The sequence below is a fragment of the Crotalus tigris genome, unplaced genomic scaffold (genome assembly GCF_016545835.1).
Source record: "Crotalus tigris isolate CLP2741 ecotype Arizona unplaced genomic scaffold, ASM1654583v1 scf7180000017551.9496454, whole genome shotgun sequence".
In the NCBI taxonomy this organism is placed as follows: domain Eukaryota; kingdom Metazoa; phylum Chordata; class Lepidosauria; order Squamata; family Viperidae; genus Crotalus; species Crotalus tigris.
In genome coordinates this window covers 1421172-1437788 of record NW_024096469.1, presented here as the reverse complement: position 1 = coordinate 1437788, position 16617 = coordinate 1421172, and the positions used below count along the sequence as shown (strand labels likewise).

The window sequence follows — 16617 nt, the reverse complement described above, 5'->3', positions numbered from 1 at the left end:
TAACTGTAGAAATTAAGTAGAATATAAGCAACCCAGAGATGGTTCCGTACATAACTATGAAGCTTGTTTAAGCAAGTAACCTTTTAAAAATGTAGAAAAGATATTCCATATAAAAAAATCTCAAGAGACTATGAGTTCTAGTCCTGTCTTAGGCACAAAGGTAGCTGAGTGACCTTGGCCTAGGAAGGAAGGCAATGGCAAACCTAGCCAAAAAAACTGCAGGGACTTCTCCAGACAGTCTCCAAGAATTGGACATGACTGAATGGAAGAAAAAAATATTTATGAAATAAGATAACCACAAAATAAGAATTTTCTTTCTCACCCAGAACAGTTGATTGCTGCATTTTGTTCATCATCTTATCAGGAGTAAAGAATATCTGTAAATTTTATTTAGCGTTAAGGCAGTGGTTCTCAACCTGTGGGTCGGGACCCCATTTGGGGTCGAATGACCATTTCACGGGGGTCACCAAACAAAGCTGTCTGCCATTTTTCCCCCTTTTCTTTGGCCATGCCCCTGGCACCCGGTGATGTGTAAGTGGTTGGGGGTCACCACAATATGGAGAAATGTATTATGGGGTCGCGGCATTAGAAAGGTTGAGAACCACTGCATTAAGGTATCTAGATGTAGTAGTATTGCAGTGTTGACGCATACTTTTGCATTTTGCAGTTTTTTTTTCTAGTGGCCTTCCTCAACTGGTGCCTTTCAGATTAGTCATGCTATCTGGGGTTGGTAACAGTTGTAACTCCAATATATTTTAAAGGCATGAAATTAAGGAAGACTAAATGTTAGATACTTGAAGTATTTTTTATTACAGCAACCACAATAACTGACACAGAAATACTTTACTGACCTTAAGTTGCTGGACTGCTTTCTTTAAAAACAGGAGAGAGTGGTATGAATATGAGATATGAACACTTCAGTAAGAACACATCTATTTCTTATAATTTTATTTTTCTTTCTATAGAAAAGCATTTTGGATCCGAACAACAAAAGCAGAAAACCCCCCGATTCAATCCATTTTAATGCAGAGGCAACCTAGGGAAAGACATCTGTCTTCTCAAAGGCCCATTGAACATGTAACAACAGTTTAAACTAATTAAGCATCTGAGTGGGCTGTTAAAACGTACTTTTAAATGCAGGTAGCCACAGGAGGAGATACCTGTGGATGCTGTGTGATACATTCCCACAAGAAAAAAATATGTTTCTACTTATTTATACATAACTAGTGCAAGAGTTAAAATGTAGTAATTCTGGGAGGGAATTTTTAATTTATTTAGCACGTATACAATTCTGGCTTCAGTTGTTTGAATCCAAAAGCAGTAAATATACTCCCAAGAAAATAGTAACTTGATCTGTTCATACCATTCTCTTTCATTTCTGAGATTCAGTCTGAATTCTTCACTGCTGAACAGTATATAATTCATTTTGAATTCATAAACATCCAATTTAAAAAATACTATATTTCTATTGAAGGAGGATGAGCTCCCTAGAAAAGTTCAAGTTACATTTGAACTTTCCAGGACAATAGCCTTTTAAAAACATTTTCTTCAATAACTGTCATTAACAATTGGTAACATTAAGGCTTTTTTTCCTATTCAGGTGCAAAATTAAGAAGACATGCACGTAGCAGTTGACTAACCAAGCAGACGTGACCAGTGACGTCTGAACACTTCTGAACATCAGCAATCAAGATATTTTTCCTGCAATTTTAAACAGGTAAACATCTAAGGGTCAGAAAGCAAACTTATATATTTTTTTTTCAAAATTACTTAATTTTTTTACAGTGACAATTTAAATTCATGTATTTGTTCAAGTGAAGAATCAGAACTAGTGTTTATGTAGTTTAAGCATCTGAGCCACAAAAACTTACAATAAAACAATGCCCACGTACCATTTAAACTGTTATTTCTTTCTAATCCAGAAACACTCAATTTTAAAAAAGAAACCTTTTCCTTGACTAATGTCTGTAATACATAGGCTGAATTTAAAAATATTGTCACCTAAAGCAAGGAAACCTTTGAGCCCTTTTTGAGCTCAAGGACAGCATTCAGTCAGGCTGCTTCTATAGAAGAAGCTGAGTCCAAATTATGCCCCATCTTTCCTCCTGAAAGCAAAGTACATAGAACTATACTCATAGAACTGTAAGAGAAGTGTATCGGAGAAGTCCATCATCCTGTATCTGCAATCTTGCTCAGACGGCAATGCTAGTCATGCAGGCACACCTTCCTCGGCTGTATAAGATTCTTCTCTCCAACACTGAACAAGACCCCCTGCAGCAGTGAGCAGGCAGGTTTCAACTGGGTGGAAGGACAGTGACTGGACAGCAGTATTGCACACTGGCAAGGTCAGAACAAGGGAGCCCTGTAGAGGAGAAAAGGACAAAATGTAGCTACATGGGTCACAAAACCTACATAAGACAGAGATTAAGCAAGAAAAACCAAATCCACAGGTATCGTATAGATCAGGAGTGTCAAACTGCCATCCCGCAGGCTGGATATGTCATGCCGAAACCGTGCCCATCCCATTGCCGGCAATGGAAAAAAAGTTGCGATACGTCGTGACACGTCATGTGACATTACGAGTTTGACACCCCTGGTATAGGTGATACCTTGCTCAATAGTAGTAACTGTGAGAGGGATCTTGGAGTCCTAGTGGAGAATTATTTAAATATGAGCTAGCAGTGTGCTGCAGCTGCCAAAAAAAGCCAACACAGTGCTAGGCTGCATTAACAGAGGGATAGAATCAAGATCACATGAAGTGTTAATACCATTTTACAATGCCTTGGTAAGGCCACACTTGGAATACTGCATCCAGTTTTGGTCACCTCGATGTAAAAAAGATGTTGAGACTATAGAAAGAGTACAGAAAAGAGCAACAAAGATGATGAGGGAATTGGGGACTAAAACATACAAGGAACATATAAGAACGTCCTGCCGGCGTATGAAGCAAACGATCCACCAGGTACGTTGCGGTAGTCAACAAAGGTTTAATTCTCCGTTGAAAACAAAACCAGCTCTGGGACACACCCCTTCCCCGCGTCCTAAATAACCCGATCACCACACCCACCGTGTACGCCCCAATCACCCTGATTATCCTCGTAGATTACAGCCCTCACCTGTACCGCGCCTCCATCCCGCCCCCCTTCCCAGCAACCACAACTTGTCAGACCCAGCGTCCTATGCTAGTATGTCCATCTTGCATAATGCCGGTCTAGCCCGTTCTCTCCGTTGGCACGGTAATTAGTCACATGGGCCGTTCGTCACTGTGTAAGCGCCAGCAGCAATTCATTCCCGTCGCCGGCTGCTTAGAGCGCTGTACGGAGATTCGGGTACCGTACCTCTTCTACACGCAGGTAGGTCTCACGCTGGGTCTGACATTCGGCTCCCCCTCACCATAGAGCCCCCTGAAATGGAACATGAACAATTACGTCTATTATCTGGCCATCGTGGGCGTGTCACCTATCCCCCGGTCCCTTAGCTTGTGCGGCCACATCCTGTGATATCGACGGGTGAGGGCAGGGGCGGAAACATCCTCCTCCCGTACCCAGGATGCCTCGGATAAGGGGTATCCCTTCCATAACACCAGGTAATACAGGTTGCCCCTCCGCCACCGAGAATCTAGTATGTCTTGTACCTCATACCTTCCCGGGGCAATGGGTCCTGGGGGAGGTTTGTTGTAGGTGTCCCCCTCTACAGGCTTCAACAAACTCACATGGAATACTGGGTGTATCTTACCAAGCAATTCCGGCAACTGAAGCTGCACCGTAACAGGATTGATGATGCGTACTATGCGGAAGGGCCCAATGTATTTTGGCGCTAGCTTCTTGCATGGTACCTGTAACTTAACATATTTGGTTGATAGGTACACCCAATCACCCACTCTTAGTTGCATTGGTATTCTACGACCTTTGTCAGCCTGCTCTTTCGCTATCCTTTCTGCTTGCTGTAAGGCCTTTTTTACTGTACCCCACACCTGGCCTGCATGGGACATCCAGTCTCCAGGCTGTAGGTTCAAGTCTCCCGGTGACTCGCCCCCAGGCAGCGGAACTGGGTCGTATCCGTAAACTACTTGAAAGGGGGTTAACCCGGTGCTTTTATGTACTGCGTTGTTATACGCTAACTCTGCGAACGGCACGAAATCTATCCAATCCGACTGCTGGTAAGATACATACGATCGTAGATATCGTGAAATCGCTGCGTTAGCCCGTTCCGCCGCCCCATTGGTACAAGGATGGTATGCGGAACTCAGTCCTTGTGTGGTTCCGATGCTCGCGAGGAATTGACGCCAGAATTGGGCTGTGAACTGAACGCCCCGGTCGGAAATAATCCGACGGGGTGCTCCATGTAATCGATAAATATGTTGCACAAACAATTTTGCTAACTTCCTCGCAGACGGCAACCCCTTGCAGGGGACAAAGTGTGCTTGTTTCGAGAATAAATCAACAACCGTCCATATGACCGTGTAACCCCTGACATTTGGTAACTCAACGAGGAAGTCCATCCCGATGTCCTGCCAGGGCCGAACTGGGTTAGACACCGATTGTAGCAGTCCCATCGGTCTCTTCGGTACATCTTTAGCTTGTGCACATATATGGCATTCCTTGACATACCGCTCAATATCCTTCCGTAGGCTAGGCCACCAGAACCGGCGTCTCGCCAGGTGGAGCGTCTTTACAAATCCAAAATGACCTGCCACCTTGGAGTCGTGACATTGGTGAAATACCTGATGACGCAATTCCGGGGGAATGTATAACCTATTCCGATACCAGGCCAATCCATCACGATGGGTTAACAATCCGGGATTCGCTTGCAACCAGGGATCGGTCACCAATACTGACTGCAATTCCTCCTCCAGCGTTGCCACTTTTGCACATCCCTCCGTCTGCGCGGGATCCATACTACATATCGGCATAATAGTTTGGATCACTTGTTCCTTTTTACTATCATATTGTGGTAGCCGTGAGAGCGCATCTGCTAAGAAGTTCTTCCCTCCGGGTACTACCTTCAGGCTAAATCTGAAACGCTGAAAATACTGTGCCCATCGAACGTGTTTTGGCGCCAATCTCCTCGGCGTCTGGAGGACCATTAGGTTCCGGTGGTCCGTCCACACCTCGAAGGGGTGCTGTGCACCTTCCAATAAGTGGCGCCAGGTGGATAATGCCCATTTTATCGCGAATGCCTCCTTCTCCCACACCGCCCACCGTCGCTCTGGGTCGGTAAATTTTTTGGAGGTATATGCGCACGGTTGCAATTCGCCCTGTCCGTTACGTTGCATCAAAAGTGCTCCGACGGCCACATCACTGGCGTCGGCTTGCACCACATATGGTCTACTCGGGTCGGGGTGTAATAACACTGGTTCCTTTGCAAATAGTCGTTTTAGCGACTCAAAGACCCGTTGACAGTCCACAGTCCAATTTAATGCTTGTTTAGGGTGAGGTTTGCCGGTCGTGGTTTTGGTGCGTAACAGTTGGGTTAATGGTAGGGCCACGTCGGCGAACGAGGGGATGAACTGCCGGTAGAAATTGGCAAACCCCAAGAATCTCTGCAGTTGACGACGGGTCCTTGGGGCCTGCCATTCTAAGACACTGCGAACTTTACTAGGATCCATTTCTATTCCTGTAGCGGAGACTCTGAACCCTAAATAGTCAATCCTAGTCTTGTGAAACTCGCACTTCGACAACTTACAGTATAAATTGGCATCCAGTAATTTTCGCAGTACTGTCCGTACTAATTGCACATGGTCTTCCAACGTCTGTGAGTAGATCAGTATGTCATCCAGATATACAAGGACACCTCTATATAGATGGTCATGCAACACTTCGTTGATCAGCTGCATAAATACAGCCGGCGCTCCTTGTAATCCGAAAGGCATCACCTTGAATTGGTAGCTACCCAGGGGACAGTTGAACGCTGTTTTCCACTCATCCCCTTCTTTGATGCGTACCCTATAGTATGCCTCACGGAGGTCTAGTTTTGTAAAGATTTTCCCAGCTGCCAAATGGGTAAGTAGGTCTTTCATAAGCGGCAGGGGATAAACCTGGTCTATGCACACAGCGTTCAGGCCTCGGAAGTCTACACACAATCGCAATCCCCCGTCCTTTTTCCCCTGGAATATGACTGGGGCTGCTATCCTCGAACGTGCTGGCTCTATAAAGCCCCTAGCCAAGTTCTTATCAATGTACTTTCTCAATTCTTGCAATTCTGCAAATGTCATAGGGTACATTCTGGGTTTAGGCAACTTGGCCCCAGGAGCGAGTTCGATTGCACAATCTGTCCGTCGGTGAGGTGGCAAACAGTCACACTCCCGTTCGCTGAACACAGCCGCGAGGTCATCATATACCTGTGGATATTGAACCTCGCCCTTCTCCTGTACCGGTTTTGAGGAGTTTAACTCTTTACCCCTAATCTGGTCATCCGGCGGCCGCGGTTGAGGGCCCACTGCTAGCCTTAGGTGTCTGGATCCCTCCGCCCACCAGATCGTGGGTGTCCACTTATCCATCCACGCTAATCCCAAAATGACAGACTCGGACATAGTGGGAACAACTATGAAGCGTATAAGTTCCCAATGACCCCCTATATCCATTCTAACAGGCTCCGTCACCAATGTAGTCGGGACCCCTCCCAACAGAGAGCCATCCACTTGTTCAAAACGAATCGGGGATTTTAATCGGGCCACCCTGATCCGCATCTGTTGCACCACTCCCTTACTGATTAGGCACCTTGTGCACCCTGTGTCCAGTAATGCCGAAAAGGGCATCAACTCACCCGTAACCGGGCTTGTCAATGTAATCGGGATGGTGAAGGGGACGATGGGTTCACTCACCATTGGATCCTCCACCGGCTCTTCCTCCTCGTACTCCTGCAATATAGGGGACGCCTCATCGGGTTTTTGCTGGACCTGCGACTGTCCCAGTTGGTAGGCAACCCGTGATTTCTCTGCTGGTCTCTTTGGCGTGACCCCTGGTGTACCAATCGCCGTAGGTGTACCTGTTGGCTTGGGTATTCCACACTCCGCGGCTCGATGACCCGGCCGGTTACAGCGGAAGCATCTGAAGGTAGGCCTCGAACGTACCGTTCCCGGCACGGTCTGCGTGGTACCACCCACGGGCTGATCCTGACTTCGGCGGGGCCTATCCTCCCGCCTTCCGGGATGATCCCTCAGCCCGACATCCAACTCTACCGCTGCCCTATACCAGTCGGCTAGACGTCCCACCACTCCCCTGACTATACATGCGTGGCAGATGGTGGTATCCAGGCCAGTGCGGAAGTGGTGGATTAGCAAGCTGTCTGGCCATGACCTGAGTCTCCCTGCCACCTTTTGGAACTCGCGAATGTATTCCTGTACTGGTCTACCCTTTTGCTGCAATCCCACCAACTGGGCCTCAGCCCGTAGCTGGCGTGTTGGGTCCTCAAACCTCGTTTTCAGTGCATCGAGGAAAAGGCCTACATCGGCTAGCTCCCTGGCTTGGTCGCTATATAGGTCTGCGGCCCAAGCAGCGGCCTCTCCTTGCAAACCCGCAGTGACCGCTACCACCATTGCCCAGTTGGACGAATACAGGGCTGTATAACGATCCAGATGGTTCAGTACATGGCTAAGGAATACCGCCAGACGGTCCGGATCCCCGTCGAACGTGAGGGAAATGGGTGGAGGATTCCACATCACCTGCTGAGGCCATGGAGCCGGCACCTGACCGCCATATGGACCCATCCCTGGATGCGCTATAGGACGGGATCCCGCTCCCAGGGAGTCCGCCCCATCCCCGTCCGGCCCCTCCGGTGGAGGCCGCACTCCCCGTGTGTCCAGTCCATACCGTGGGCGCTCGGTTCCGGTTTGCCTTGCCACCGGGTCCCGTAGTGTGAAACGACCCCCTGGCGGTAGTTTAAACTCCGGGCTTGCCATTTGAAAGCGGGGCACATACGGGGTGCTATCCTTAACGGGGCTGCGCATGGTAGCTAGATAGATACGCTCCCCGAATTGTTCCCTAAGGACCTCTAACGTATATTGTCCTGGAGCTGTGGAACAGCTCCAGTCCTCCTCGTCATCTCCGGTCATCCGGCGTTCCCTCCAGCCGGCGAAACTGGGTGCCAGCCGCCGCCCCCTACCATCCTCCGGGAGACCTGCGGCTGAACCGAGCCACCACTCGCCCTCTCCCAGCGTAGGCTTGCGCCGTCTGGTTCCTGGCTCCACAGCCGCAGGGACACGTCCCCTCTCTTTCGGGCGCACCGCCGGCTGCTCCTCCCCCTCGACTCCAGTGTCCGGGCTCTCCAACTGCTCGTCGGCCTCTGTAGGCTCCTTGCCACTAATCGGGTCCTCCTCCTGTGTTCCCTCGGCCATAACTCCGCAGCACCAGCCGACCGCGCAAGGGGCAAGAAGTGAGAGCTGGTTTACTATAAGAACGTCCTGCCGGCGTATGAAGCAAACGATCCACCAGGTACGTTGCGGTAGTCAACAAAGGTTTATTTCTCCGTTGAAAACAAAACCAGCTCTGGGACACACCCCTTCCCCGCGTCCTAAATAACCCGATCACCACACCCACCGTGTATGCCCCAATCACCCTGATTATCCTCGTAGATTACAGCCCTCACCTGTACCGCGCCTCCACCCCGCCCCCCTTCCCAGCAACCACAACTTGTCAGACCCAGCGTCCTATGTTAGTATGTCCATCTTGCATAATGCCGGTCTAGCCCGTTCTCTCCGTCGGCACGGTAATTAGTCACATGGGCCGTTCGTCACTGTGTAAGCGCCGGCAGCAATTCATTCCCGTCGCCGGCTGCTTGGAGCGCTGTACGGAGATTCGGGTACCATACCTCTTCTACACGCAGGTAGGTCTCACGCTGGGTCTGACAGAACGGTTGCTGGAATTGGGTATGTCTAGTTTAATGAAGAGAAGGACGAGGGGGGACATGATAGCAGTGTTCCAATATCTCAGGGGCTGCCACAAAGAAGAGGGAGACAAGCTATTCTCCAAAGCGCCTGAAGGCAGGACAAGAAGCAATGGATGGAAACTAATCAAGGAGAGAAGCAACCTAGAACTAAGGAGAAATTTCCTGACAGTTAGAACAATTAACCAGTGGAACAACCTGCCTCCAGAAGCTGTGAATGCTCAAACACTGGAGGTTTTTAAGAAGAGACTGGACAGCCATTTGTCTGAAATGGTATAGGGTTTCCTGCCTGAGCAAGAGGTTGGACTAGATGACCTCCAAGATCTCTTCCAATATTATTGTTGTTGTTGTTGTTGTTGTTACAAATACATTATTTGCACAACTGTCAGCACCACATAAGCAGGTATGAGGAAAATCTGACTTCCAGCACAGCTTGTGACAATATCCTCTCATTAACCGGCATGAGCTTAAAGAAAATTGGACAAGGGATTAGGATAAACCACTAGCAAGGCCAGTTATTTTATATGAATTATATGAAGAAGAAATTGACCACATTTGATAATTTGAATTGAAAGAAATGCTACCTAACTCAAGGATAGAAATAAACAGTATTCACCTTTTACAGATGTAAGCCAGGCACTTAGCTTCAAGCCAAATAAGCTTGCACAGAAATGCTTGACTTATGAACTTCAAATATAATAACTGGATTACTTATGTCAAGTGTTATTTACCTCTTTGATTAAAAATCTGCATTGATCTTGCTACTTTCCTGATTATATTGTAATAGATCCATTTAAACAACTAAGTAAGACCAAATGAAACAAATAAATAAAAACAATTGCTATTTCTGTTCCCAATTTAGATGTCTGTTTCCTACTGATTATTAATGGGTGCTGGGAAAAGAGGGGTGGCTTGCTTTGTTTCTAGAAAAAAAACCTGGCTTTTCCAACCAAGTAGAATTTTGGTTACACCCCAATGACTGGCTGACTAAAAAGTCAAATGACTGCTTCAAAGGAAAGCCCTTGATTTTCCCAGCCAATCTTGTTCACCTCAACCAAATCCCAGAAATAGACTTTCCCATCTTCTGAGCAGCTCCCAATATGTGTGTCTCTTTCACTCAGGCAGCAGTCCATCTTGTAAGTGACATTCTTGTGGCCGGTGTAGCTGGAGATACAATTGGGAGAATAAGTAGATTACTCCTGACCATTTTGGAAGACTTCCCCATCAACCCGCCGGAAGTTGCTATCAATCCTTAGGTGAATACGAAGTTAATTAAAAAAAAACACCATTACAAAATTGGACATAAAATTATTCATAGCCATAGAAGAACTTTACTATATACATTAAAATCTATTGCATAAATACATTTTTCCTTAATTCAATAATGAAGGGAAAATGTCAATATGTGTATAAAATATTTATGTACATTTAAAACCAGGGCTTTTTTTGTCATAGAACGCACAGTACGGCGTTCTGGCACTTTTTTTTGAACGGAAGAACTGGTTCTTTCTAAGGTGCCAGCGCGAGTACAGGTATGGCTGCAAAGCGATTTTGCGGACCCCCAGTAGCCCGATCTAGGCTCCGGAGGCCTGAAAAAGGCCTCTTATTTCGCAACCCCCCTCCACCGCCGATCTCGGCTCCGGAGGCCTTTTCTAAGCCTCTGGAGCCCGGATCCATGGCCGTGGAGCGATTTTGCGGGTCCCCAGCGGCCCGATCCAGGCACTAAAGGCCTTTTTCAAGCCTCTGGAGGTTTTTTCCAGGCCTACGGAGCCCAGAATGGGCCACAGGGAGTTGTGGACACATTCCCTGGCCTCAGATTGGAGCAGCAGCAAGAACTGCAGAAGAGAGGAGACAGACCTTTTCCAGATGAGTGATCTGCGCCTCAGAAGCTCCCTAAAGTGGTTTCTTCTCCCCCCCCCCCGGCTCCGTAAAGGGTTTTCGACTGGAGCCGGAACTATGTTTGAGTTCCAGCACTTTTTTTTTTTTACAAAAAAAAAGCACCATTTAAAGCAATTGCATCTTGCTCATTAGCATGAATTCATACTTCTATACTGGGAATAGCTGGAGTTAACCTTAGTCTAACTGCTAAAGGAAGCATTACAGTTAACAATGAAAAGTGTCTGCTTACTCTCCTAGTAGCTCGCCTGTATCCTTGTCCAGCAATCGCAGTGTAGAATCCAAGCTAGCAGCCAGTGTGCATTGCCCATCCTTGCTGAAACATACACAGGTAATGGGACCTATAATGAAAACATGGCAATGTTGGATGTTATTGCTTCATGCAGTGGATATAAAGGTCTATGTGCATGAAGAGGAGAGAACCTGTTCAAAAAGAAAAGGGAGGGTGTAGTGGCTTGCAAGTATTATGCCAAGTACTACTAACTATTGTCTAGGAGTATATGGATCTAACATTGAGAAAATCTATGAGTCAACAGTGGCAATGGTTATATGAGATGATGGTACATAATCATCAAATGTGGATGCAAGCCTGAAGATACAATTGGTGTCCTTGCAGACACTTTTCAGTTTGAACCTGGTGGAAATCTACCAAACAGAAGATGAAAAAACATGAGTTACTTGTCAAGCACAAGACAAGTAAAGGCATCATATCCCACAACAAAGTGACATCTTCAAAAATGTGGTTTTCACCTCATTCAGTTTAGCAGATATCAATATATGAAACTTACTTCCAATGTAGTCTGAGCAGAGTTCTCCAGCACGGAGGTCATAACGTCGGACACATCCATCCACAGCACTGGGAAACAACAGAGCAACGTTGTTAAGAGAACGCTCTGACCCCGAAGTCGCAAACTATGCACTTCAAAAATATTTCTTCACAAGCCATGTATGTCCTTGTATCATACTTGCTGTGAGTTTGGATTATGAACTTATGAAAATTTCCAGTTCAGTTGTGCACGTTTGTTCGTTCTACTCATATTTTAACAAAAATTGACACATAGTTTTAGATTCAGTTCCAAAGGGGGAGAAATTATTTTTAAAAAATGAAATCAGACATGGAAAGGTTGAAAATATTTAACATCTTCTCTAAAGTCTATTCTGGACTTAGCAAAGCATCAAATATGCCTTTTCTAATTCAAGCTTCATCCTATTCTCCTTTACCCTGTAAGAATTTCATAATCTGAGACTTTCAGACTGGAGATGCCATCTTTGGCCTCATCCAAGATTTGGATGGGTTCTGGTCTACGTGAGCGACAATCCCAGCAACGGACACTGGAGTCAATGGAACCTGCAGGAAAGTAAAGAGACAGGCTAAAGAAAGGCTAGGATGAACAATCTAGAAGCAACACAGAAGGCAAGATTATTTCTTACCTGAAAGAATTATAGTGGCTTCCTCATTGAACTGGACACAATTCACCTTCTGTCCAGTAGGGAAAAAAAGAGAATATAAAAAGATTAGGGCTTGCTATTCTTAAGTTATATTTAACTTTCTATTCTTGGGAGCTGAGCTTGGGGAGTGTGTACAAGTCTGCATTATTTTCCCATTCCCTTGTCCTTTAACACTTCAACTATTGCAAACTTTGGCAGCAGCTGGAATTCCGTATATTTATCTCCATTATTATTTCCTCTATAGCTGTGCAAAATATTTGAAGGCAAAATATGTTAGCATGAGTGAAGCATCTCTTCTCAAACTGCTGAGGCAACCATATCCACCAGGAAGCTCATCATCTTCTCTTGGTTGTCACTGCAGGCATTATCATATAGAGCTATTTTGCTTTGCCAAAAGTCCCAGTAGAATTTTGACTGTATGTGCTCCGAAACAATTTTAAGGAGAGATGCCTTATTCACATCTATGTTCTTTGAAATGCATCCTTTAAATGTTTGTATAGCCATAGTTCCATCCCTCACCACAGCTAGTCAAACCTCCTACATAATTTCATAACTATTAGGCATTATACTTTTCCTTAACTACTCTCTTCATCAGTACCATAGTTTTTTTTAATCACTCCTACTTATTGCCACCCACTATAATCCTTAGCCAGATACCTCGGTATCAGGTGTGCATAGGTGCATTCATTGGGTTTACACAAGTATACTGAGCAGAAATTTAAATAATATTCTATTTAACTATGCTCATGAAAAGAACAATCAATAAGATGTCATAATAATATTTCCAAGTTAGAATACTACAACACGCTAAATGCTTTTGGAGGCACATGGTAAAGACATCTGTGTGCTTCATAGCAGATGTGCTACTGAACTCACAATGTCTTAGTTAGAATCTCAACAAACTTAAACCCAACCTCCCCTCAAAAAATGTTGAGATCACTGAAGTTAATTGTGAAAAAAGTTCATGTTGACACTGAATCTTACCGACCATGCTGAGGCTTACACTTTACAGCATTGGCTCATTGTATCACAGCCCATATAAATGCATACTGGTATACATAATTGCTGAACAAGCAAATGATTGCATTTTATAAAGGTTTCTCTTTTTTGTAAAGTTTCTTTGGGAGAATATGTTGAAATGCAGGAACTATTGGGGCAGATATACTAAGCAAATTCATTGAGACACAGAGCCTTTCTCATCCATTTCTTATGTACAAGACCAATAATTCATCATTCAGCAAATCAACTGGTATCTTGTATTTTTTCATCTGAGAATTACAAATCCCTGTTTCTATAATCTCATTTTCTTTATCCATGTCTCCAGTAACTTTTTTACTTATCCCAGACAATTCTGAATGTCATCCAACTTTTCTCTCCAATTCTATTTCACAAGGGTTTCTGCCAACCAGAAAAAAACATCAGGGATTCTGAGACTCTCAGAAGCAGAACATATAATTGTTATCTTCTCAGAGGAATTCATATTTCAAAAAGACATGAATCTTCTCACTTTCTAAGCACTCCAAAGGACAAAATACATCTTACCCCTGCATGGCCACGGAACTTGCGAATCACTTGGCCTGTGGCGACATCCCACAGCACAACTGTTTTGTCTGCTCCACATGAACAAAGTTGGCTGTTGTCAAATGACCTAAGGAAAACACAGATAAAGAAGGGGATACGAAAAGCAAGAGAAATGATTTTCCTTAGCATCTAAATCAAGAGTACTTTTCTTTTTAAGAGCTATATATGTGCAGAACATATACTGAGGTTCTCAATGTTTTTAATATAAGTTTTCAGTCAATTTAACAGCAAAAAAGATTTGAATGAGCGGACAAGATTTTAAAATATGAACATGAGTAGAATTTCCTGGACAATTACTGTATCATTCTTTTTTTCCTTACCCAAACTTCACAGAAACACACTTTTACATATGAATAATATTGTAATTTAAATTCTTTAATTTCATAGTAATTTTTTTCAAATAAATTATTTTTGTTAATTTACATTATGGAGTAATTATCGTCAAGATTATTTTTAATTTATTTTTATTTCATTATGGAATTTTACACGCTATTTGTATTTTCCAAAATAATATCTTTTGCAAAGTCTGTTTCCCATCATCTAATCCAGTTATTTTAAACTTTCCTAAAGTATTTCAGTATTTCAAAATAGCTTTTTTTTTTAATAAAGTGGATCCACCTCCCCTAATTCCTACCCTGCAGCATCTAGGACTTCATAGCCATGGCCACAATACGTCTTGAGGAGAGTCCTTTTGTGTGGGTTCCAAAGCTTGAGTGATTTGTCACTGCCACAGGTGAGACAGTAATTTCCATCCACTGAGAAAAAGAAAAGTCTCATTTAATGTTATCCAGCTAAGCAAATTCCAGGGAATCCCTGGAAGACAGTCTGTTTCATTTCTCTTAGAATGACACAAATTCCACTATTCATTTTGCAATTTCAAACTTATTGACTCAACAGGCAAGACACATCTCTCACTAGCTATCTTTTAATAATCAGTACAACTGTTTCCTTGATCTGTTCACAACTTACTAAAAGCTTAAATTTATACACCATTAATTTTACATATATTTCCTTCCGAGATTTCCCTAGTTCTAATAATTGAAAGCCGCTGTTCCTATTTTACAGAATCAAAAATACACTCACCATTGAATCTCACTGCTCTTATAGCTCCTTGTTTACATTCTAGTGTAGCAAGCAATTTTTGGGGAAGCTCAGGTTTCTTGGGCTTTGGTTCTGGAAAGGCCATAACACAGATGTATCTTGATTGCTAAAAAAATCCCACATGCATAATACTGAACATCCACAGCAAAATCTCTAGAAACAGGAATATTCTAAGGCAGGCTGATGCATTAGGACTATGTTGCTTCTGGGTACTTGTTGCCTCTTGAATTGCATTACCTTATTGCAAAATAAAATGCACAAAGAAAACATTTGTCAGTTGCAATCTCTGTTTGAGCAACCAATTTTGTTTCAAAAATAACAAATCAAAATACATTATTTCAGTCAATGGCTACTTAGTAAACCAAATCAAACATGTACTCTACATTTGCTACGCTGAAGCAACATCTTCCTATTGTATGAAAAACATCTATTTGGGAAACTGCTGAATAACAACATACCAGTCTTCTTGAGAAACCTGTCTGCATCTTCTGATTTCACACCACTTGTTATCGTTACAAGTCTGTTTTCTTAAGCCTAGGTCACTTTAAACTTTCAGAAAGGTCTGTTGAGCATGCTTTTCCTTCAAAACCTTTCAGCTTTAACTTCTTTAGGCATTATGCCAACACTTAATTGTTCTTTATGGTGCCTTTCTTACACAGCAGCTGTACAAGTAGTCGTTGACTTGACCATAATTGAATCCACAATTTATGTTAAGTGAGTTTTGCCCCATTTTACGACTTTTCTTCTCACAGTTGTTAAGTGAATAATTGCAGTTGTTAAGTTAATAACAATCTGGCTTCCCCATTGACTTTGCTTGTCAGAAGGCTGCAACAGGTGATCTGGGGACCCTGCAACTGTCATAAATATGAACCAGTTACCAAGCATCCAACTCTTGGTCACATGACCATGAGTATGCTGTAACAGTCATAAGTGTGAAAAATGGTCATAAGTCACTTTTTTTCAGTGACGTTATAATTTCGGATGGTCACTAAATGAACTGTTGTAAATAAAGAACTACCTATATTGGAATAAGGGAGGTAAGGACTGGAACCATTTTTGTTAGACCAATTGAAGATTCACAAAATCACCAGCTTTTTAATATCCAAAAAGTCTCAGGCAAAAGGACCCAAAATTCAGGATAAAGCAGGGAGGGGAAGAAACATTGAGGTTGATCTTTGACTGAGGCTGGGCTACAAACAACCGGACAACCGCCAGGTGGCACGAATGATTCTAACCAAATCTCTTTTTGCTTCCATTAAATGAGACTCGCAGCTCAGATCTGCGACTCTCGTTTGGTCTGTAGCAAACGATGCTACTCGATGGAGAGTCTCCGGATAGTCAAAATGGAATTTTATCGGACAGAGGATGGACGGGGGGTGGGGGCGGGGGGTAGGCTGTACCAGGGATCCTTTCAAAGCTCGAATGGTGTACGTGGATAAGAAGCCAGTTATTGAAATTAAAGCTCTTTCCTACACGCCCGCCTCCTCCTCCAATCATGGAACTATTCATGTGGGAAAATAGTTCACATTTCTTAGTAACCTCTTGCATCTTCTACTTACGAAATAGCAAGAAGAAAGATTATAGGGAAGTACAGGCGTCGGCTCGTCAATTCACTCCTCCGATCTAGTTTCATTAGTTCCACCCCCCTCTCGGCATAATTTCTTCATGCGAGAAAGGAAGGGCTACAACATTCTTCCGCCTCCTCCT

The 16617-nt window shown here is 44.0% G+C and overlaps 1 protein-coding gene across 3 annotated transcripts; it reads right to left on the bottom strand.

Moving 5' to 3' along the window:
- Positions 1 to 786: 786 nt before the first annotated feature.
- On the bottom strand, positions 787 to 16605 carry WDR83 (WD repeat domain 83). Of its 3 annotated transcripts, XR_005556683.1 has the most exons (11): positions 16470 to 16605; positions 14893 to 15147; positions 14444 to 14564; positions 13771 to 13876; positions 12211 to 12259; positions 12001 to 12127; positions 11568 to 11635; positions 11012 to 11120; positions 9933 to 10047; positions 3339 to 3404; positions 2227 to 2362 (listed from the first exon to the last, which is right to left on the bottom strand). XR_005556683.1 is itself a non-coding variant. In XM_039343079.1 (10 exons), the coding sequence occupies exons 2-10, from the start codon at positions 14993 to 14995 to the stop codon at positions 2210 to 2212; spliced, it is 951 nt and encodes a 316-aa protein (XP_039199013.1). In that variant the 5' UTR covers positions 14996 to 15147; positions 16470 to 16605; the 3' UTR covers positions 787 to 2209. The 3 variants fall into 3 exon arrangements, 2 of the variants coding, with proteins under 2 accessions (XP_039199013.1, XP_039199021.1); XM_039343079.1 differs by lacking the exon at positions 3339 to 3404 and having other exon boundaries at positions 787 to 2362; XM_039343087.1 differs by lacking the exon at positions 3339 to 3404 and having other exon boundaries at positions 787 to 2362; positions 14893 to 15016; positions 16470 to 16597.
- Between the last annotated feature and the right edge of the window lie 12 nt (positions 16606 to 16617).